The sequence below is a fragment of the Mastacembelus armatus genome, chromosome 5 (assembly GCF_900324485.2).
Source record: "Mastacembelus armatus chromosome 5, fMasArm1.2, whole genome shotgun sequence".
NCBI lineage: Eukaryota > Metazoa > Chordata > Actinopteri > Synbranchiformes > Mastacembelidae > Mastacembelus > Mastacembelus armatus.
Window position 1 is genome coordinate 19,780,941 of NC_046637.1, and position 23,706 is coordinate 19,804,646.

Below are 23,706 nucleotides of genomic sequence, written 5' to 3' on the forward strand. Positions count from 1 at the left end.
TCCTTGCAGTATGCTTTCTTTCTTTTGCACTTTCATGTTATTTGACTTTCTTCTTGCCAGGGAGGCCAGAGGCAGATTTTCTCACTGACAATATGCTGAGGTATCTACCTTTATAACATTTTATCCCCAGCTAATAGAGTCCTACTCCCTGAGGCTGCAGGAATAGAAGAGAGCAGAGATTTAATTTAGGGCCCTAAGCAAATTCTGCAAGTGCAGTAATGACACATAAATTGAGGAGTAACTCAAATACAGTATATTTTGGGATACCAGTGTAATATTCACCTTTTAGGAGTCAGGTAGTCATTTTTACAGCCCACCAATGTCACTGAAAAATCACAGTCCTCTTCTGTCTATCATCTACCATTGATAGAGCCAGGGTGAGGTTATTATCACTCAGTGTCAAGCTGCTTTCACTGCCCCGCTTGACCTGGCATTTGTCTCCCTGGAGACAAGTCTTGAATGCACACCGTTTAAACAGTGAGGCGTAGATTAATGCAGTCCACTTGATTTCCTCTGAGAGCCTGGGCAAATTTCAAGTCAAATGACAGTAGTGACAGATTATCATCTGTAATCCATGAAGGTGTTAATGCTGTTTATTTTTGTTGTTTTTTAAAAATTATTATAAAGAGGTGTTGCTTCAACTGTATTACCATTTTTTAAGTGTAGTTGCTGTACTGGATTATCCAATAATTGTGCTAATGGATTCACTACTGAAAAAATAAAGAGCAATTATAGAGAAGAAAAAAAAAAACTTTACAAAAACCTTTTTTTCACCCAGACTACATGTGAATACATCTAATTTTACTAAATACTGTATAACATTTTAATGGCACAATTGTTGCCTGGAGAAACAATATGCTGATGGATATAAAAGCAAAAAGGAACACTTCACAAATTAAAAGAGGGATATGGCAGAGTATCCTGTCAAACAGTTGTAACTAAAAATAATACTGGCTGCATTCATTTTCTAACAGTGGTAAGAATGTGGTGGTAAGAGAGCACAACAAAGATAAGTAGCCAACTGTGGAGGTAGCCAACTGTTCAAAAAACTCTTCACTTTCAGGGTTGTTAATCAGCAGTGGTGCATTGAAGCCAGTTTGGTATCTGTTGAGTCATTACTTAATTTCTGTATGCAGCATGGGACTGAGACAAAGAAGAGGTTTACATTGCAGAACCTGAGTTCCAAAATACTAGTCTAGAAAGTAGGTACTTCCAAATTAGCTGTAAATGTTGGAAACACTAAAATAGCCTTTTTGATGACATTCAGACTTCAGACAAAAAACACCTGTGAAACTGACAACATTAACAGGTCCAGCGAGCCAGCACTGGAATTTAAGGTTACCTAAATAGGGTTACCTAAACTGAAGCACAGTCATAAATTATTTAACTTTTTATTTTCCTGATATAACAAGAAGTTCATTAGACCAACAGTTGTGTTCTATATCCAGCTGTGAACGGCATAACCCAGGATGTTCAGAAGAAATACTACAAACATTAGTAACACAGTCAACAAAAAAGGTGAGATGCTGCCTGAAAGTAAGAAAGGCAACGAATAAAAATGTTAACATTTATTGCTGTTCCTGAATACCGCATTGAAAGCAAAAGCATTCAGAGTATACACAGAAATTATACAATTATATATGGTTTCACAAAGGCAGTGAACACATACTGTATTACAATCTACAAAAATCTACTTTACAGAAATTTAAAATTCTAAATATCAAAAAGTACAGCTGCAGAAACAGGTGTAGAATTGGAACCAGAAACTGCTCTGGGCATTGGTGGGTGAAACAACATGGTGGAATCACGATACAAAGAAAGCAGAAGTAATCTTTGTACTTACAGCTGGTTTTGGAAACTACAACTGGCAGACAAACAGAAACATACCCCAAAATAACTCAGTGAACTGAAACAATACAAATTATGGTGATTTTTACGCACCCAAAATATATCATTTTACAGAGGTTGCCTCCACAATGTCATATGTCAATGGGGTCATATGTCAATGTGGGATTGGTAGTGTATCTTTTCAAAATAATGGTTCAAATAAAATAAGGACATGATGGGGGAAAAATGTCAACACTTATGGAAAATTTAATTTTAAAACAATACAAGTTCTCAATCACCTGAGGGAACCTGGTGGAACATAGTGGTGGTGGTTGTGAGACTCTTAGGTTCACGTCAGGAACAGAAACAGGTGGTAGCTTTCATAAATAACAGGGGGCTGGTATGGTTCTGTTTGGACCCAATTAGTGAGGAACACTGGGCTTAAAGGGTATAAAATGTTGCCTGCAAATCTTGTCGCAATGTCCAAATGTTTAGTGAGTGACAAAGAACCAGACCTCCATTCAAGCATGGAGCATTCAAGCAACCCAATTAAACTTAAAAAAAAAAAAAAAAAAAATCCAGCCAAAAAACTTGAGGCTGCTGATACCAACCCCTTTTAAGGGAAAATTAAAAACATAGAATAAGATCAATAAAATATTCCAGTTAAAAAGAAAACAAACTTCAAATGAAAATGTATTCGTATGCCCACATCAATGCCACGTAGCCATTTTGGAGGAGTGTCCAAGAGTGGGACATGATGTTCATCTTGTGTGCGAGGTGCAGTTAATCCTCGTTCCCAGTGACAGTCAAGCTGTATTCAAGGACAAGCTGGTTTATGGTCACACATGGCTGAGGTGGGGGGGCTTCAGTCTAGTCCTGCTCCATGGGTTCCTCTCTGGTCCCAGTGTTGGCACTTTCCATGGCGCTCTCTGTGGGAGGTTCAGTCGTACTGCTGGATGGAGCGAGAGCTATGTCCTCTCTGGCAGCTTCTTCCCTCTCCTCTATGCTACAGTTGCTGCTGCTGACTGGGTCGCTGTTGCATTCCTCACTGTCCCTGCTGGTCCCGGGGCTCTCCAGCACACCTGCAGGTGCCTGCTGCTCTGTCTGATCCATGTCACTGCCCTCGTCCTGGGAGCCGCACGGCACCTCCCGCTCATCCTGCTCCAACTCCTGACCTGAGCCTTCACACACCTCAGCCTGTGTGCTGCTGGTTGGTTCTGGAGTGAAGAAGTGGAAAAACAAGTTAAAACACCTGTCACACTCGCTCACTATATTTTCTGGACAATACGTCACAACAGAATATTAGTCACTTTTAGGAAGAATGGTCTTGCTGAACAGAAAAGAAAAAAAAAAAACATATATAAGCCATGTACAAGTTGCATTTCTAATTATACTAATTATAGTCTAAATTAGCCTATGAAAACATAGGCTAGGCATAACAGGCAGAAGGACGTTACCGAATTAATTCATTCATGTCAGGTAACGTTACACAACTGCGCCAACTTCGGGAGGAATGCAAAACAGCGTGTCCTCCTCTCTCAGGTTGCCTGAATGCCGACACTCACGCCAAACTTTGTTTCAGCTGCAGACTTTATTACCTGCAGCTTGAAATCTGCAGTATAGCTCTTTCTTGTGTTACACAAGTTGTAGTTTAGCGTGAACATGCGCGTTTTTACTTTTTCCAGCAATACAGTATTATCTTCAACTCTATTGTGCCATCTAACTCTAGTCACGATTTGAAAAAATTACAGTAAATTAACACACACGTTTCTTCGCTGTATACGTTGCATAGCACACTAGAGAACTTAAAAAAGCGTGACTTATTGTCCAGAAAATACAGTACTTATTAAATGGATTTAGTGTTTCCTTTCATTATTGCAGAAACTTAACTTATATGATAGAAGTATTTAAATCCAGAACATCAGACTATAATATGAGTCCTAATTTCAACCTGGCAAAGATGTGCTTGTTGACAGACCAAAACACACTGAACTATAGCATCCAGCTGTAGAAACTGCAGCTAAGCCAATCAAATTTCAAGTGGTAGAGCAATAGTCAACCGCTTTGTCCACCACAACAAAGTGAAATTGCCATAAAGTCTGAACTTGTGCCCCGATTCAGACCAAAGATAAAACTAAAGCTGAAACTGCATGAATCCTTTAGCGAAGAGAGAAACATCTTAGCGCTCCTGCAGCAAATAATGTAGCTAATCATCTCAGTTTTAAGTGTTCCCCTGCTGCTGTGTAGCATTAATAGCACATTCCACACTTTCCTTTTGACACTGTAAAAAGTATCACAAACTAACCAACAAGCAATGAAAACAGCCGACCTTGGTCTTCAGCAGCAGACGCACTACTTTGGGCTTCACTCTCCTTGCTACACCCAACCTTCTCCTCCTCTTGGACCATGGCTTCTGCCTCTTTTGATAGGCAAGTGGCATGTAAAGGCCTCAGTGTGTCCACCTCCTGCTCTTCCTCTTCATCCTCCTCATCTTCCTCATCCTTGGTGAATTTAAGTCTCTTCACTTCCTGCTGCTCAGCTTCCATGTCCTCCTCTTTGTCAGTGTGTTTGTTCTTGACTGAGCTCCCCAGGGAGCCCCCCAACGCCGAACCCTCACTGACAAAAAGAAAACGAACAGGACATGTAGATGTGATTCCAGTGGGCTTGTACGGAACGTTGTGGATAGGTTTTCTGGTGTATTATAGCTTCAGTCATACCTGAAGTCTTTGTCACCTTCTTGCTCTGTGTTGAGGTCTTTGTCCTCTGTGCTGTCAGGAAGACCATTAGCTGCTAGCGAGTTGGCCAAAGACAGCTTTGGTCGACTTAGCGGCCGAGGAGTTCCAGGGCCGTTCACTTTCCTAACCAGAAGGTAAACAATAATATTGTTAAAGGTGTGATAAAAAGATTTTAAAAATTACCAAAAGGTAATGCAATGGAATTTACAATATGAAGGACCAAATCTGTCCACAATACAACCTCTCCGTAAAAGCAGATGTGTTCCCAGGAAGCATTACTCCATTCATTCTGTTGACAGCACTGCAACCATTTTTCCTGCATGAGCAAGGAACACACACACAATAAAACACAAATCAGAATTCTAAATTCAGCAGAAAACACATCCCTCAAACTTCGACACCAAGTTATTTTAGCTTCATTTGGACACACCACTTACTCTGAGGTTGGATGAACACAGCTCACCACCATTACATTCTGAAAGGGAAAAAGAAATGAGTGAAAAGGTGTCAACCGAAAAAAGAAAATAAAAGACATCCACACCGTTTAGAACTTACCTTCTCCACCCCTCGAAGAAACTTATCTGTTCCTGTGTAATTCCGTTTGGGTTCTGTGAGCAGCTCACACAAGCGCTGGATAGTAAATGGGATTCTAAAAGGAGGAAAAGAGCAAGACTCAACATACAGCAGTTAGAAAGACTGTCATTTAGAAGGTCTACTCCTCCACCTTCCATTAAATGCAAAGTGCAGAATGTGTTTCCGTTTTCATATGTGTAAATTGACAATCAATATAAAAAAATTTTTACATTTTTGCTTACAGTGCCCAGTCATGTGTCACTCTGTGACATATAAATTGAACGAATTTATTGTGGAGAGTATAATATGGCCCAATTATGTAGAACTCACCTAGCTTTACATTGGTGAATCTAATGCTAAACTATGAAAAGTGTCTAAAGCAGGATTTCCATTAACTTCTTTATTAATTCTCTTGCATCAACTATAAATCCTGATTATTTTGCCAATAGATACAAACTCACTCAACAACTCTGATCTCATAAACCTCTCAGGTAAAAAATTGTTTTTGGTGGTGAGACACTGTCAGCTGTGAAGTACAGGAAAAATCTATTGTATTGCCACTTTTTTTGGGGGGGGGCACGGCTCTGTTTTAAATTAGTGGTGCTGTTTCTGTGTTTGAATCAACAGTATTTTAGATCAAGTCTATTTCAGAATTACATCTATTTCTTTTGGCTTAACACGAAAATTTAAATGTTTGCCAAGTTGGCAAACATTCAGGCCTGCTTTGAATCACATCCAAAATTTTGGACCCATGAGGAGCTACACCTCTCTGGTGTATCACAAAATTTCACTCCCACATGCACTTAGTAAGAATATGTAATTACACTGAGGCAGAAAGTCACCAGGAGAACTCTTGTGGTCTGATCTTTTCCAGCAAATAGCAAAAAAAGAAAAAGAAGAAATGAGGCTTAAAAGGGGCTTCATCATACAATTCAAGACACAATGAAACTCCTACTTTATAACTGTAACATGGTACCTACCCATTATATCCCTTCACAATCTTCAGGATTCTCTCCTTCATATCTTCAAATGGAATTGACTCCACATTGGGATTTGCAGGACCTCTTTGTTCAGGTGCTGAGGCTCTAAAGTCATCCATCACTTTCTCCAGTTTGAATAGGAAGTAGTTCTTAAATTGAGACCACTGAACCCTGCAGGACAATTGTATGCATAAAAGGACTTAACACATTTGGCACAGCATACAAAGCTACAGAATAAAAACACCTTTTTCTGCATATGAATTTAGAATATAACTCCACAAAGGACTGAACACATTTATATTACATTTAAAAATCCCAGTAAAAGTATATTTACAACGTGTGTGTGTAGTAGGGAGGGGGAGATTTATCAGGCCTGATACTTACATGGTCTCTCCAGTCTTGGCAATATGACATAGAAACTGTTCCAGGAGAGGAGATGCCTCCTTCTTCGCTTTCTTGTCAAAATCTGAACGGGGAATTGATAACAGAGAGGGAAAAAAAACATGACGTTAATTTTACATCGGCAGAGAGCCAGGTCAGAGATGAACAGCTTTAATTTAAACCATCTTAAATTACGACACTGGTCATTCTACGATAAACAAAATCTCGCTAGCTGGTCTCCGACAACACTTTGGCTGAAGACCACACTCTCTCTCCATAACGTAGCGGGCTGGTGGACGCTAAAGACCGTGCTAAAGTTGGGCTATGTCGCTCGTTAGCTAACGCACTAGCCCAGGTTTAGCACCGTGTGTTAGCTAACGAGCCTAACCGGCAAACAGCCGGTGACACTAACCAGCTAATTCATATCGGCTAAATACATCACTGAGGATATTGCCAAAAACACACAAGGTCGGAGTTACGAGTCAAGAAAATAAATGATTTCGTTAGCGTTCCTGCCTGGCTCATATGTTGGGTAGAAAGCTAACTATTTCCGTGAAACCGCCTAGCATTAGCTAACCCTGATCCCGAGAAGCCGCTAGGGAGCTACCGACATTAGCTTGAGCTACAACCCGCTTGTTTAATTTGTAATACAACCATTGTAGAATCACGGATATAAACATGTGGTCTCGATGAACACAGAGCTATCGAAATACACTGAAGTGACCTCTGAGCGCCTCTTCAAGCGAGTCAATTTCCATCACGCCGTTGCCCTGTGTCAGTGCTGTGGATGTGGAGAGCAGGCTAGCTGCTGATGCTAAGCTACGGCCTCACAGCCGGGAAGGAGGAGGAGGGGGGGCTTTAACATGGCGCCGTGAGGTCAGTGCCCGCTCTGCCGACACTTTCCTCTCAAATAACACCAGCACCTACATAAAGTAACCCAATAAACGAAATAATACAGCAAGACACACAATAAGAAAGGCAAATACACAGAATATGAAATGCACGCTGCTTTGTGTAAAATATAAGGAAACACATAAATATGTTATGTGTTAACACATCTGCTATTACTCGATAATATTAACTATTTTACACCTTTAAATCCACCCACAGATGCTTAACATTTACATGCAGCTTATGGGGTTTGTGTTTTCAGTGAGTCTTGTATTTATCCAATTTCTCTTTACTATCTAAATAGGGCCAAATTTGGTAAATATGTTTAGAAAATATTTGTATTGTTATTGTGTTTATTGTACTGTGTGTTTTATGAGTGCATGAAGTGAATCAATGACGGGATAATGATAAAATGTGTTTGAAAACCTAAAAAGCCTCAATTAAAGAACCTTCTTCTGACCTTAAGCCACTGGTGGAGTAGACAGTATTTAGTTATGTGTACTTTCCAAATCATAAGCCAATTATTATGTCATCACATTAAATATTTATCTAAACATAATGAATATATTATACCTATAAACTGCAGGTGTAAATGAGGCTGAAGCAGGCTCAGTACATTGCATTTATTTAGAAACATAACGTTACTGTACAGCCATTTGAGTTTCCAGTTTGAATAGTTTGAAACATTTAGATCATCACACCATGTTGGAAATAAGCTCGCTAAAACATGTGACTTGTGTCTACAACATAACATACTTTATATTACGAACCTGGATATCCTCGCACGCACACACACATCTATACCAGTCAACTTCTTGTAATAACATCCATGGCAAGCGTGATTATTTATATGGCACATAATTGACTGTAGTATGTCACTTGTCTTTCACTTGGACAGTCCAGCATCTAATGTCAACATGATGGGTACAAACAAACATCCAGTACTAACATCATTCTGAAAGTGCATTATAACATCCGGTATGTAACATAAAAGTCAATATTTCTAATGTATCCTGTATTTAATACTTTTAGTGAAATTCAGCAACTGCAGAACATTTCAGGAACTGACTCCTCTTCTCATTCATACAGACACTCACATTTCAAGGTATTTGCTGGTAAAACATTCACAATTTTAAAGGAGTGGTTTATGAACCTACTACTTTATGTAGTAAAACTGCAAAGTCCAAAGCTGACTTCGCTTAGTTGTTCATGAGGAAAAACAACATAGTTATATGATAAAAATATTTCTTCAAATTTGCTTTTTTTACTTGATGAACAGCTGAGCTTTAATTATTCCGGACCAAAAAAAAAACAAAAAAAGAGTTCATGCAGTCTTTTTTTCTGACTGTGGTTTTCCATTATTCTCATCACCAGACATAACTGGGATGTGAAAAAAACCACAGTAATGCAAACCTATTCTACAGCATCACTGACCAGCACTGTATGCTTCTCTCTATACAGAGACTTATTACAATATCATCACTGGAGGATCATAATGTTCAGAGATCACTCTAAAAAGTGCCATGTGTTGAACACACTGTAAACACAGAGCCACTGGTTCAATCTGGAAGATGCTGGTATGACACGTAATCCACAGCAAGATGGTCCTTGGTGTTGTCAGGTAAAACAGAAAGTCAGTTTTTCCATCAGTTATTTGTGTGGTCTGACATGTCGGATCACTCTCTCCTCAAACACCTTCTTCATAGTCTTTTCTATCTGCTTGAGAAAGACTTGAGGAATCCGACCACACAGGGTGTTGACCGTATCCAGGAACTTGGTCTGCATGGGGTAGAAGAGTGACTGGAACATGTTGTCATCAAAGGGAAACTGCAAGAATTGAGACATTACCATGTTGTCAGTAGCGATTCCAAATCTGTTTCAGTTTGATAGTTATTTAATGAACCTATCATATTACAGACTAAATGATATTTACAAATTCTGCCAGCTGAGTTAGATGGGTGTGTGTATGGCAGGGCGGGGGTGTGCTCTATTAATCATAAATTACGACCCAGCTCGTCTTTAAGAGGCTTATCTCAGCAGAGCAGGGGGAACTGACTCTGCTGCCGGAGAAAACAAATTCTAAATTTAAAAACTGACCCAGATTGTTTAATGCAAGCCAGAGAGAAAATACTAAAACCTGCTCTTTTTCTGAACTGATGTCCTTAAAAGAACTCTTTTGAACATTTTGGAAAAGGTGGTTTAAGGTGTTGGATGTTTTTTTTTTTTTCTTTCCCTATTTTAACATGGCTGGACTGCAGTTTCCATCTGCTTCTAGTCTGTGCTAATTCTGAGCATTTTACTGCCTCCACAAATAACTAAAAAACAAACCCATTTAGAAACATTAATCATCTCTGCCCCTCCCTCACCGTCCATTCCACCTTTATCCTTGTCCACAGCCTCGTCACCTCCCGTATAGACTACTGTAATTCTCTCCTCTATGGTCTCCCTCACAAATCCCTACATAAGCTGCAACTAGTCCAGAACTCAGCCGCCAGTGTTTCTTATTGTCTTTGTAAAGGGTACTTGAGTTTTTTGAAAGGCACTTCCAATAAAATGGATTATTATTATTATTATTAAACAAACATGGGGTTATTACTGAAGTAACATATATTTACTATGCTATCCATGATTATTAAATTATTCTTCCAACATACAACCTCAGTAGATAGTTTAATGTGCCATAGCTGGAAAAGCACAGAAGTAGCTAAGAACAGTTGGCGATGGATAATACCAGGCCCATGGAACGACACACTTCAGTGGGGTGCAGCCATGTTTAATGTGATTAGTTGCAGTTACAAAATGCTCTATTTTTGCATCCATTTTTTGAGATGAACCTCTTTTGAAGCATATGTTTCTTTATACTTGTTCATGTCATCATTTTGATCAATAATATACAAATAGTCTCATATTATCATTTAGTTTTAAAAATATTATGTTTACTATAACTAGTGAAATAATTAATTCAGTTTAGTTACTGTCAAAAAGAATTATTTAGTACACACACACACTATATGTGCAGTTTCAACAGAGGACGCTACAGTTCAGTACCACATTGTTTTAGTGAAACTTGAATATCCTACTGGGATACTCACATCACGTATTACATCATAAACTACTTTGAATGCTGGCTGCTTGTCATCATGATACACTCCACGGTTGCCATGGAGGATAGACACGCCCTCCTCTTCAGCCCCTTTACAATTACTCCCGTACATGCAGTGGTCTGGCCTGTAATTCCACTGGCAGGGAAAAATAAAGAGACACTCTGAAAAAGAATAGCAGACAGGAACACATAGTTACCGATCTATTACAACACACACTTTGGTGTCACTTTACAATCTCTTTACAGTGATTACAGTGACTTACAAAGTTTCTTGAATACATATTGAAGAATGTGGATAGAGAGCTTGAACCAAAGTATAGTGCAGAGTAAACAGTTAAAAAAGTTCCCATAAGCAATTATTTCATTAAACCTAATACCACTATCCTTATTTCAAAGTAAGGGGTATGTACAGCAAAACTTCTTTTTGTACAGCATGTGATATTCACTTCTGTGGGAAAACATTCCACAATGACCAGTGCTGTTCCAGGTCTTTGTACCAGACACATAAACAGTGCAAACAATATGAGGAAGAACAGAAGAGAATGGAAGATGGACTGACTGGGAACAGAGTTAGAAAAATGGCATCATCCTCTTCTTTATAGTCTACCAGACTAATTGTTTCTTTCCTTTCATCTGTTTTGTTCCTAAACAAAGGCAGCAAAGATGATCTCTGAAAACACAGAAAACAGTTTACACTGCACGGTACCCTTGAGCAAATTAATCAGTCGCCACCTGCTTCTGTGCAGCAGCTCAATGGCTGATGGCAATTATACTGCAGCTGCATGGTGGGAATGTATACATAATTTATGCATGAACATAAAATGTAAACAGTAGGATAGAAGCTTATACAACGTATTGTTAGGTACAATTCTATGAGACCAAAAACTACTATGGCACAGCGGACCAAGCTGAAAAACTGAATAATGAATATACAAGTATAAATATGTATTTAACAACATGAATCAAAATCAGCTCTCTAGTCCTGTACTGAAGAGAGATCAAAGCATTTTGTTTTCTGATTATAGAACAAGCATAACAGGTCCGAACAATGCTCATAGACTAACTCGTATGTTCCTCTAGAGATGGCAGAGAGCTCAGTGGCTTATCATGTAAAACACTACTCGCTGTATTTTCAAGCAAACATGCCAGCTCTGCTGATAGCTCTGAGCACTTAATGCCTACATCTGGCTGCTGCAGCTGGAACTCAGTCTGTTGTTGCCTACAGCCATGGCCTCATGTGATTACTCATCCATGCTCGCAGTGTAGACTGGTTTATCAACAGTGAAATAAGACACAATTAATGTTAACATGTTGGTAGTGTGAAACTGTTGTGTTGAGAATATCTACTAGTGGGCTTTTCAAAATGCACTGGAGGTGCAGCATGTGTTTTCAGTGTGATCACTATATGTTCTATGATGACATGAATATACACGTAAAAAGGACTGTACCTGGGTTGTAGTGAAAGATAATGTTAAGGAGATCCTGGTCGCCCCAGGTGATGTGGTTCTTGTACTTCTGATAGAGTGGATGTAGAAGATCCTCCCATGACAAGCCAGTGGGAATCAAGCTGTTCTAAAATACCAACAAAACGGTTCACTCCCCAAGCAGCTCAAAAGCAGCCTTTTTTTCCCCAAAAACACATCATCAAAGGAGGAGCACATTTACATTCCTGCTTCCATTTGCAATCTCCTGAAAGTATTAAGAGGTGGAGAGCAGCTAAATTGAGTTCTGAGGGAAGAAGTGTGTGATGCTAGTGTGGTAATCAGAAAGCTTCAATCATGACCCATTCAGAGCTCTCAGGCTGTGACTTGAGCTCAAAAAAAAACTCTTCAAACTGCAAAAGGGAAATCATGACTTGCTTTGGCTTTCTACCGATCAGATTGTGAGCAAGTATGACTATATTTTGACCTTACTTTAAACAGTGAGCTGCGAATCCTTGTGAGATTCATCAGCATGACGCCAGAGTTGACCCCCGTGATCCCGTAGAAAGGGTGGCGTGCAAAGCGGCTGTACCAGCCAATCTTGGGGACCTCATGCTCTGGAGCCATTGCCGCGAGCTGAGTGCTGTTGAAGGACTTAAGGAGTCTCCAGATATCATCTATGGGTCGCAGGAACAGCACATCAGTGTCCACATAGAGCAATGAGTCCACATCCTTCAGGATGACCTGGGAGCACATAGCAGGATATTTATGACCACAGCTTTCCATCAAAACAAACTGGTATGGGCATACTTACATGATGCAACACAGAGAAATGAGGTTAAATAAATAAAACTGCTTTTGATATGTGGTTTTAAATAACCCATTTTGAACAGCTTGCTCACACAGACAGCAACTTAAAAATGTATACAGCCTAACAATAAAGTATGCAGAAAGCATTAAAAGGTTCAGTTCAGATCAGATCAACTAAATGTCTGAGTGAGGAAAAGTGTGATTCAACATTGAACAAACCTTGTAGCTTCAGTATTTTAACACAAGTGTCTACAGCCATGCTGGAGGCTGTGTGAGGCACAGTGCTTTGACTTCAGTGATAACATCAGCATGTTAATGTGCTCTGTATTGTCACTGAAAAGCTGATGTTTGGCAAATTTAAGCTGTCCTGGTTTAGTGTGTTGTCTGGCTAATATTTATTGCTTAGCATTAAACACAAAGTGCAGCTCAGGTTAATGGGGATTGTTTTTTTTAGTTATACAGCAGATGGTTATAATCCTAAGAGGAACTTCTATAATTAGTTAAATGCACAATTAAGCGATCATCAGAAAAAAAGCTATCTATATAACTAATAAATTATTTATTATTTATTAGTTATTTTAAGTAAAAATCCAAATATTCTCTTGCTTGGGCTTCTAAGGTTTTAAAGTTTGTTGTTAAAAATCACTGTAAATTGAATATTCTTTGGCCAAACACTGCTGGCCAAATGAAATGAGACATTTCATTACTTCTTACTGGAATCAGAAATAAACAAAAAGCATGTATGTTTTTAAGGACACTGAAATTAGTTCAACATTTAAACAATTGCACACTTCCAACTTTTCAAAAAGAGTTGCCAACCTTCCACAGTGGCAGGAGAAAATGCTGACGCTGACTGTCAGCTAAGAACAATACAATGAGTTGAAGATGAGATGATTACTTTGTGCATCTGCTGATGAATTGTGCTGTGACATGACATTTCTGACAGTTTTTTTTTAAAATAATAACTTTCCATATATTCCAAATTGTATATTATGTATTATTTCTTAGCACACACTGTCAATAAGGATACCAGTCACAATTATCCATTTAAAATATGCAACACAGAGAGACAGATGTTCAGGCTGCCTCTACAGCTGTAGCACTATTAGCTGGGATGATAAAGTCTGAGGTGCTAGGTCAGTACAGATAGAGCACTATGTGTGCTTGCATTACTCACAAAAAAAAAAAAACCTAGCCACAGCTGTAGTGTGCTTGATCATGGATTCATGGTTTTAGGTGGATTGTGTTGCAGATAGCAGTGACGAGTGGGTCCTGGTGTGTTTTGCTAAAATCAGTCTAAACATGGCCAAGCATTAGACAGGTATCCTCACAACAACTTCATTTTATGTGTATATCCACAGCTATGCAATAACAGGCACTGAGAAATGAGTAAGTAGGAGCTATGCTGTGCAAATAGTGTGATCCACCCTTTTACAGGAGCACAAAAACAATCAGGCCTTAAATGAATAGAACATGTATATGTGTGGTGAGTACTCTAAAACCCACAAAACTGACTGAACACTATAACTTAGTATTGTTGATCAAACTGAACAGAAAACTGTTAACTGTTAACAAAGTAAAATGAGTTCCTCTGAGTTTCACTGTATGGCAGGTACAGGGATATATGCTAGAGCCTGATACGAAGGGTGTGATTGGAAAATGATATGGTTTTTGGCTGGAAGGTTTTTAGACGTTCATTGCTGAAAATGTAAAACCACTTCAAAATTCATTTTCATGTCCTGCTTGTTTGGTAAATATAGCAATCTGTCACAAAACCATGGGACAGATATCTGTATCATTGCATGACTCCTGACAGGTGTTTTTTTCTTCAAGAGAAAATAAAAAATAGATATGCAGAGTTTGGTTGAACTGCCCCATTACTTAGAAAAATAGGAAAAGCTATATGATTTTGAAACTATCAATGCAGCCCGCGGGGTGAGATCAGAACAGTGGAAACAAAAACAGAAAAGAACCCAATGGCTGTAAGTTACAAGTCATTAGGTTCCAGTAGTGGAAAATACCTAGAAGATGTCAAAATGTTTTTCATCAGGGGAAGCCACAGCGGATGTGCTGGTCTGCTCCTAGTCCTGAATTTTTGCAGCGTCACTGTAGCTGCCAAAAACATTTATGGAAGTGTGCAATAATACTGAATCAAGATTAAATCAATCAAAAATTTTTTATCACCTTTTTATTTATTGTGTGATTGATTTAATTGTGTTTTTATTTATTTTTATTGTTTAAATTGATGTGTTGTTTTTTAAACGTGCACTATAAATAAAGGGGACTGGATTGGATATATAATAATTCTAATTATTTTGCAGGCAAAAAGACTCCTATGAGGTGCTACTACAGTAATGAAGTGAATAATGATTATTCTTTCATTGCTTCATAGAGAAAAACACTTATGGATCTATGTTCAACCAGCAATATGTTCATTACATTGTAAGTTGGCTGGGTGCTATTCCAATGAACAATGACAGGAAAAAAAAAATCAATAGCCAGACACAACCTTGACTTGATGAAATTACTGGATTCAGTCCCTGGAGACTGCTTATTTGTAAAGTAAATGCTGCAGAAAAGGTGTGAAATCATCAGTAATCATACCAGTAATTCATTAAAACCATGCAGTAGGCAAATGCTGCTTTGAATACAAATGAAATGGATTAATGATTTTTTTTTTTTTTTTGGAACACTGGTTAATGATGTTATGCGTGGTGAGGATATGAGAGGAGATAAGTGCTGCAGCCTTACAGGGAGAAAGAGTCTCTGAGCGGCACATGGCTTGAATAGCTTCTTCCACTCGTCAGCGTTCCCCACAGAGAAGGTGATGGGGTAGATCCTGTACTGGAACTTGGCCGTGATGAAGTTAGGCCACTGGTTCATCTGCAAGAAAAGCACCATGTATTTTAAACAGGCAAAGTGTCAAATTAACTAAGGTGGACTAAAAACAGTGATTATTCTGAAAGCAAATCACAGATTTATCACCATAAAGACAGCCAATGAAGTCATGTCTCTTGGTGCTGTGTGAGCCTGCCTACAACACATTTTTTCACCAGCTGTAGTTTTATTAAAAAGCTATAATCTAAACAGGAAAACACCCTCTTAAACAACGGAAAGCTGAAGCCTGTATTATCCAGCCTGTTAGGAGCTGAATCCCCTCTAATCATCAGTTTAGCTGTTTGGCCCTGAAAGGACTGAGACTGCTGCAAGCAGTTGGCAGGGTTTGTGATGACGAGGGCAAGAAATGAAAGAATACCGTGACACACACACATATACACACACACACACACACACACACACACACACACACACACACACACACACACTATGTATCGTAACACTGACTCTGCGGACGCTCCTTTCTTTACAAACCCAGCCAGGTAAGTCACAACATACATAAAGGAAAGCACACACTTTTAGGGTTTTGGATATAAAACTGCTTAAATTGTTTTAGGTGCTGTTGAAAGCCCATTTATTAGAGTGATGGTAACAGGCTGTTAGTTACAGTATCAGTGGAACTAATCCAAGTCATACCAAGGACATCTCTAAAGGTGACTTTGCGGTGACACACAGTACGGGAGAAAAAGAAGGATGTCTGGGTGATATATTATACCACAGCCCTGAGACAAAAGGGTTATGTGTCTGTAGTAGAGTTAGTCAGAGAGGCAGCGTTAAAACTGCTCTGATCTAGTTGTCATCTATTACAAAGAGAGGGGGAAATGTTCAACATGCACTACATTAAATCTGAAATCAGACAAACCTCTGAAGACATATAAGCAGAATATAAACCAAAATAGGTGGTGCTTCTCGACAAGGGTTCTCTGCCATAACAATTGTCTTTTTGTAAGAATCTGCACTGTATATATTCTCCAGACGAAAGGTTACTTACTCTTTCCTCGAACTGTGGGGCCAATGGGTCCTCAGCAAAAATGTGAAATTTGATCTTCTTGAGGCTGAACAGGAGAGCTGATTTGACCATGTTAAGAGTCTCGTCCAGACGAGTCCCACAGGCCACCACAGCCAAGTGCATGAATTCATCAGCCCGGCTGCGCTTGGTCACAGGTCGGGCCACATTGCTCCGAGGTTTACTAGAAAACACATATACAGAAGAAGGAGGTGTAAAGTGAAAAAACTGCTAACAACCTAGCACAAGAGGAGAAACTGATTGTTTCAACTCAACATGGGTACATGGGTAGAGTATCTTTTCAATGCAATGTACAATAATAATAAGGACACAGCAATAAAAACTGACTCCATTAATCGAACAAATGATGTGCAGGATGTGCACTTTTCTCCACCCAGCTGTGTTTTCTAAATGGGCCAAGGTCATGTGTGAGGGAAGTGGAGGAGATCTGGTTCTGCTGCTAATTGTTTAGTTCATAAACCTTGTTCCCCTCAGTCATCGCTTGTAAATTGGTCTGTGTGAGCTGCAGAGCTTGTGAAGAGCAATTGGACCATGAGTCAAAACATATATAATGAATGAATGGAAATATCTGGAGTCCTCTGAAACTTCCAGATCAATATGATATTTTAAAGGTTGTTTTTTGAAGACACCAAAGTCTGATATTTTGGTGCAACGCTTCAATGCCTTTACAAGTTTATTTTTTAATTCCAATTTTCCCAAAATTACATAGCAATTCAACACTTCCCACTACATATTACTAATCCTATAAAGCCATCCACTGAAACTATGGATAGTTGCAACATAAAATTTCCTTGTGCATCTGTGTTTTTTTCACTTCACAAAAACACTATATTTATTGCCTACAATACCATATGTGTGTACTAAAGAAACAATTGAGGCCCAATATGCCATTCTTAGTGGTGTGATTCATCAATTAAAATATTAGATGCCCATTGCTCATTTCAAGCTGACATGTTTAAATGACAATACTACAACTGTCAGTTTTAGTAACATGTTTTATATTAGCAATATAAAACAGCTTTGTATTTATTGATAACAGCTATAGAGTTGTCAATTACTTAATAGCAGAGTTGTCAATTACTTAATAGCAGGCAGTGTTATGTTTTGATATCTTACTAACAATGTCTGGTTGTATTTAATTGATTGTTTAGCCTTAATTATATGATTTAAAGTGAGACTGTGAAACAGTAGGTGCCAATTAGAAGACAGTAATGAATGCTAATGCTAAGCACAAGCACAAGTAGAAGCCTCTGAGTGCATTTAACTAAGAAAGTGTGTGTTTTGTTGCACAAATTCAACCTTTCATTTGTAAGCAGGAAAATAGCTGGGTTTTTTTTTTTCAACTGGTCACAAAGTCTACATGCAAGCCAAGCCTAGAATCTTACCACAATTTTGTAGTAGAATGACCAAGTTTAATGCTTTTCATAGACACAGCAACTGAATTCTGATAAATTGTACAGTAAATATTAATATATTGAATTCATACAACTAAGAAACACTGATTCGGTGATATCATGCCCTGCTGTTTATGTTCAAAAACGCCCCACTGTAAGTAAATGTAGTCCAGTCTCAGGGCACAGCACCCACATGTAAGCTCCATCCCTCACATGTCAATGCTGTAATGACATATCACTTCATGAAGACATTAGCAGCAAAGAAATTCATTTTGGACTTCTGAGAATCAAGAGAGAAGAAACAAGCAAAACTTTCAAGGAAACAGCAGATCAGCACATTCATCCTACTGTCAGACAGATAAAGGAGCAAAGTCAAGGCTTTCAGTGGAAGACATAAAATCTGTGCCTTTGTAAATTCAGCACTACCACAACATCAACAACACACACACTTCACAACTCATCTGTAGTTCTGTGAGTTGGCAAAGGCAACAAGGTCTTTTATCTGATGTAAAAATGTGCCTTTGCTGCTATTTGTACAATGAGGGAGCCTCAAGCTAGGGCCAACATCTATGTACTTGTCCTCCGCAAACACACACACATGTAATAACAACATGTTCAACATAAATTCTGTCATAGCCATAGGGGGAGAAGGCTGGCGCACACACAAAAAAACAGAGAACAGAGAACTTTTTGTTTCAGCTTGTAGCATTTTTTGGGAGAACAGTGTAAAGGCAAATGGTTTTATATGTAAAGGCTGCATGATTCCAAAAGCCATGCATTTCCTGGAGGAAGCAAAGAGTCCACCATAAAGTGGATGGAGAGAGTGAAATTTGACAGGTGGGTTGAGGGCCAGTCTCCAAGCGTGACACTTCGTTTTCTGCTTGGCTGGGGGACAATGATGAACCAAAGATTAGGATGAATGAGAAGGTCCTGAGAAATCTGTCTGCCACGCTTCAAAGGCCGATGCTCTGTCAAGGTTGTTGAACACACATTCCTATTTTCTTGCAGAAAATGTAACCCATATCTCCTGTGCAACTGTAATTATGTTTCAAATATAAACATCCTTGAAAACATTTCTGTGTAAAATCGGATGACAAAACAAAACAAAAAACAACAACAACAACAAAAAAAAAGGCAGATTTCTTTGCTGCATAAAGCATTGGCTGCACACATGATGTTTTGCGTCATGGCAATGTTCCCCACATCTGGAAGCAGTCAAAAACCACAGAAGAGGTACAAAAAGGATTGAATTCATTACTGACTGCAGAATGAGCACAAGACGATCCCTCTGCCTACAAAGCACTGCAGCCAATCCTTTCAAATCAAGTAAGAAGAGAAAAAGCAGCAGCTTTAAAGACAATGTCAAAGAAAAATGTGCATGTACAGAACAAAGAGCCAGGGCTGAAACTACACCATAGGTATTTAATTAATCAGCCTAAAACTGGGTCATTAGCTGGATGCAACAAGTTCTAAGTGTTTAAACCGAATGTAATGTGTCAATTCACACAAGATGTGTTCACTAAACCTGATATAAATTTACTATGCATGAAGAGTTACTTCTTATCACTGAAATACGCACCAAAAAAACCTCCTACATTTAATGAAGTGTTAACCCAGTCAGTCATTCATCAAACTGGAGTACTCAATATTTCAACTACACAGTCTTCCAGCCCCAACTGCTTGTTTTGCTTGGCCAAGTCACCTGCCAAAATAACATACAATAATATGCTTTTAAATTCTGCCAGTGCACATCCATCTTTCTCCTCCCATGCCTTCCATCGCTCACTTTATAGTAATTTAAAAGTGTATCAGCCAATCAGACGGAGAGATATTACTGTCTCTGATGGAACTCACACGAGCAGCTTCCACACGGGCAAGCAGGGAGATTTCCGATCACCCCGATTTGTTAGTGTTCATTCATTCGAGACGACATTTTTATAGCTATGTATAATGCCACTGCGAGAGAGCAACTTCGGCTTGGCTGGATTTGAAGTGACAGGGCTAGGGATTTGTTTCAACACAAAACATCAACAGGCATCTAATCCTGTAGATATAGATCTTAATTCAGTGCAAGAAAGCAGATACTGGGCTAACATCTTTATTATCCTGACTTCATATACACACACACTTGAAAGAGATTTGACTGAAGGAAAGTGTAACTTAGAAGTAAAAGCTCCACTGCAAGAATTATAAGAGGTTTTCACATTTAGGGCTGCGACTATATAAATGATTTTCGTTATCAATTAATATATTTTTTAATAAATGTTCCTTCAGTGTTTTAAGCCTGCTGTATACTACATAGAGGATGACTGGGGGTTTGTGGGGTGGGGGTGGGGGGTGGAGGGTGGAGGGTGGAGTGCCTCTACAGGAAGTAGTGTGATGTGTCAAGAGGAAATGATATGATTAGGAAAAAAAGGCATGCTTGTCTATTGAGCATGCAGCACAGGAAATCTGTCCAGCACCTGGATTTAAAGAAGAATAGCAAAACTGAAATTTATTCTGCCCTCTGTTTACATGTATTATCAGAGTATTAGTATTGAATATTTTGCTAAGGTTTGTATGTTTTCTTCCTGCAACTGCACCCTATTATTCAGGTGCCTCTGGTGTTTATACTCTCAAACCTAAACAAAAACCCCATCAGATTAGCTCATGCAATTAAATAAACTAAGGTTTTTCAGAGGCTTTGGCCAGACGCTCAGTGTGTTTCCCTTAATCGCAGCAGTCAGTGTTGAGCCTTTTCCAGACCTGTTAGTGTGTTTTGTTTTTTTTTTTATGGCCACTGCTGACCCCTTCCACCCCATCTCCCTTATCAGTGCTGAGCACACATGCAGGAGTGTGGTTTTTGGGAGAACGCAAAGGTCCTTTCTCAAAGTAACGCCTTGATGGCTTTTATCTACCGAACAGTGTCCCCAACCTCCAGTCTGGCTTTGGAGTAGAATACACATTATTGCCTGCTGGCAGAGCAGGTATCTCCACAGCCAGAGCTTGGTCATAAAGGCATTGCTGGCATGCAACCTGGAAGGAAATGCAAGGGATGTGTGGGGCTGAAATTAGAAAGCTGGAAGACATAACAACCTTTTTTTTTTTTTTTAAAAGCGTCGGTCCTTGGACAGAAATAGCAACTGACAAACTCCGCCTTTGTCTAAATTTGAAAAGCTGTGACAAGACCATGACTTAATCAAATCATCTGACAGGATGAAGCAACTCTTCAGCCATTCAAACCTAGAAATCACAGTTGACAAGCCTCTCCACAAAATAACTTTGTGTTTTGATTCATTTCCAGTAATTTCTCACCTGTGTTACAATGCAGCAGTTTAACAGACTACTAAAGCCAACTATGTGCACATTTGTGTCCCTAATTAACTGCCATTAATGTCTTTCAAGGTGACCTTTACCCTTTTCCAGGCAAAAAAAGGGTGAAATGATCAAGATTTAGAGGTCAGATGATTATTTATTATTCTGCTGTGCTATTGTTTGACATCCTCTGTGCAAATACTGTCTACAGCTTCACCTAAGCACATTAGTCATGCTCACATTTTATCCGGATATTTGAGCAACCCTCTGATTGCAACAGCGTGATTCACAGTCCCATAAATGAGGGAAAATAATGGCCATAAAACGCAGCCAAGCCAGATGTCCACACGCACGCTGAAGTGCTCCCTGACAGATCAGGCCATTGTGAACCCAGCGTCTTAGAGCACAATGTAGGCAGTTTGATGGAGGGAGCACATCTGCTTCAAAGCGTCATTAAACGCTGACACACTCACACTTTAACTTCCTAACAACCGGAAAGATGAGAATCAGTAACGCCAAGTAGTTAAGAGAAGCATCTCTGTGTGTGGACAAATGGCGTGGAGGAAAGGGGGCACACACTCGACAGAGGAGAAAGAATCTAACTCCCCTCACCTCTTTGCATTCACACCGGCCCTTCTATTGCTTGCCTTCCCCTCTTTGCGTCCCTTGAGAGGCTCTTCCGCAGGCACGCCGACTCCATTGGCTGATTTTCTGACAAACTTTGCTGCAACATCGCGTCCGAGCCCGAGAGATGACGGGGAAGAGTTCCTGTCCTGCTCTTCCTCTTTTGCAACTTCTTTCAACAGTGGATCATCCGCGGTGTTGCCCCCCCAAAAGTACAAAAGTAGGAAAACTCCGAAACACAAGGCGATCGCAACTACTTTGCAGTGGATCCGCATGGTGAGAGCGACTTGTTACGGCTGAAAGATGCAGACGGGGCTCGGCTCATGTCTGCCAGTGAGGGAGAGCAGCCCGAGTTGACATTTTGTTACCGCTCCCCGCTCGCATTTTTCTGCAGATGATGATGGAGAGCGGAGAGCAGCTTCTCATCGTCCATGGAGGATTACACAGCGGGGGTGTGGCTTCTCCGGCCTCACCGTAATGACGTTACTACTACCGCGCTATTATATTGTAATAGCATTGTCAAATGTACTCAAGGGTCAAACGAGTCAGGTTTATTTTATATATAGTTTTAATAACTTAATTTTGATCACTAGTGTATGCTAGAATAAACTTACATTCGACTGCCATGTTATTATCTTGATTAAAAATGATAAAGGTTGATTACAGTACGTTGTATGGGGACTTCTTAAAAATTGGTTTACATAAAAAAAAAAAAAACGACTCAGGCTACTCCTTCAGTTAAAAGATATTTCGCCCTTTCACTCTTTGCAATTAGCCTAGCTATAAGAACTTAACTTGGTTATGTGCTGATGGGCCCTGCTTAACCAATCTCCTTTATGCCTCCTTCATTAGGCAACTTTTAAAAATGTTATTGTTTTGTGCATATACAACTTATAAAATGATTAAAGTGTTACCCACATAGAAGAACTGGTTTATTATATTTTAGAATACAAAGCCACACACGTCAGGAACAGTGCAGAATGGAGAGCTATTTTTTTGCCAAGGGTCAGGATTTGCCTGTTTTGTTTACGTGAAAATAGAACTGTCGATTTATAAACAAAACATTGTCATTATGAAAATATTATGGATATTATTTCACTATTCTCTAACATTACATACGAATGCAAACAATAAATGATTGAGAAAATAGTTAAATATAGGGACACAAGTAACTTATCACAACAAATCCTTTACTGCCCTTTTACACCATGCACTACGGTAAAACATGGACGCCACATTAAAAATCATCCAGTGAAGCTTGTTGGGACAACGCACACTATCTGGTGAGTGTACTGTGTATTCCTCTTTAACTGTTTTCTAAATATGTTGTGTGTCAGCACCTGTTACCGGAGTGTAATGATAATAATAACAAAGAGTGGTCTGAGTTAGTGGCGCAGCTAGCACTGCTGCATTAGCCGCATCGCATGTGTTAACGTTAGCTTATATAGCGGGTCAGTAGCTAACCCTGAAACGAAACCTCCTTTAAACATCTGTAAAATCGGCGTGGCTTGTCAACAGACTTATTAACCTCCCACAGCGCCACCTCAAGTTGTTATAGACAACTTGTGGTTAAATTCATCATGCATGCAGCCCAGCAAAAACACCTAAAACTCACTAAACTCATACCATAACCATTTTTATAACTGTAAGTCAACAACTTCCTAGGGTGAATCATATAGTAGGGTATAAGATAATATTTTCAAACATCTTTCTTAAAGCGATTCTTAGTAGATGAGGGTTGAGCCGGA

The 23,706-nt window shown here is 39.3% G+C and overlaps 2 protein-coding genes across 3 annotated transcripts; both read right to left on the bottom strand.

The window, feature by feature from the left end:
* Nucleotides 1–1,514: 1,514 nt before the first annotated feature.
* ppp4r2b (protein phosphatase 4, regulatory subunit 2b) lies at nucleotides 1,515–7,426 on the bottom strand. Of its 2 annotated transcripts, none has more exons than XM_026307960.1 (9): nucleotides 7,221–7,426; nucleotides 6,500–6,581; nucleotides 6,116–6,286; nucleotides 5,118–5,211; nucleotides 5,000–5,037; nucleotides 4,804–4,878; nucleotides 4,545–4,685; nucleotides 4,133–4,443; nucleotides 1,515–3,044 (listed from the first exon to the last, which is right to left on the bottom strand). In XM_026307960.1, exons 1-9 carry the CDS (start codon nucleotides 7,252–7,254, stop codon nucleotides 2,698–2,700), a joined length of 1,293 nt encoding a protein of 430 aa, XP_026163745.1. In that variant the 5' UTR covers nucleotides 7,255–7,426; the 3' UTR covers nucleotides 1,515–2,697. The 2 variants fall into 2 exon arrangements, with proteins under 2 accessions (XP_026163745.1, XP_026163746.1); XM_026307961.2 differs by having other exon boundaries at nucleotides 4,157–4,443; nucleotides 7,221–7,416.
* A 569-nt stretch (nucleotides 7,427–7,995) lies between these two features.
* gxylt2 (glucoside xylosyltransferase 2) lies at nucleotides 7,996–22,402 on the bottom strand. The gene is made up of 7 exons (XM_026307959.1): nucleotides 21,947–22,402; nucleotides 16,611–16,809; nucleotides 15,473–15,604; nucleotides 12,404–12,655; nucleotides 11,939–12,062; nucleotides 10,480–10,652; nucleotides 7,996–9,214 (listed from the first exon to the last, which is right to left on the bottom strand). The coding sequence occupies exons 1-7, from the start codon at nucleotides 22,231–22,233 to the stop codon at nucleotides 9,038–9,040; spliced, it is 1,344 nt and encodes a 447-aa protein (XP_026163744.1). The 5' UTR covers nucleotides 22,234–22,402; the 3' UTR covers nucleotides 7,996–9,037.
* Between the last annotated feature and the right edge of the window lie 1,304 nt (nucleotides 22,403–23,706).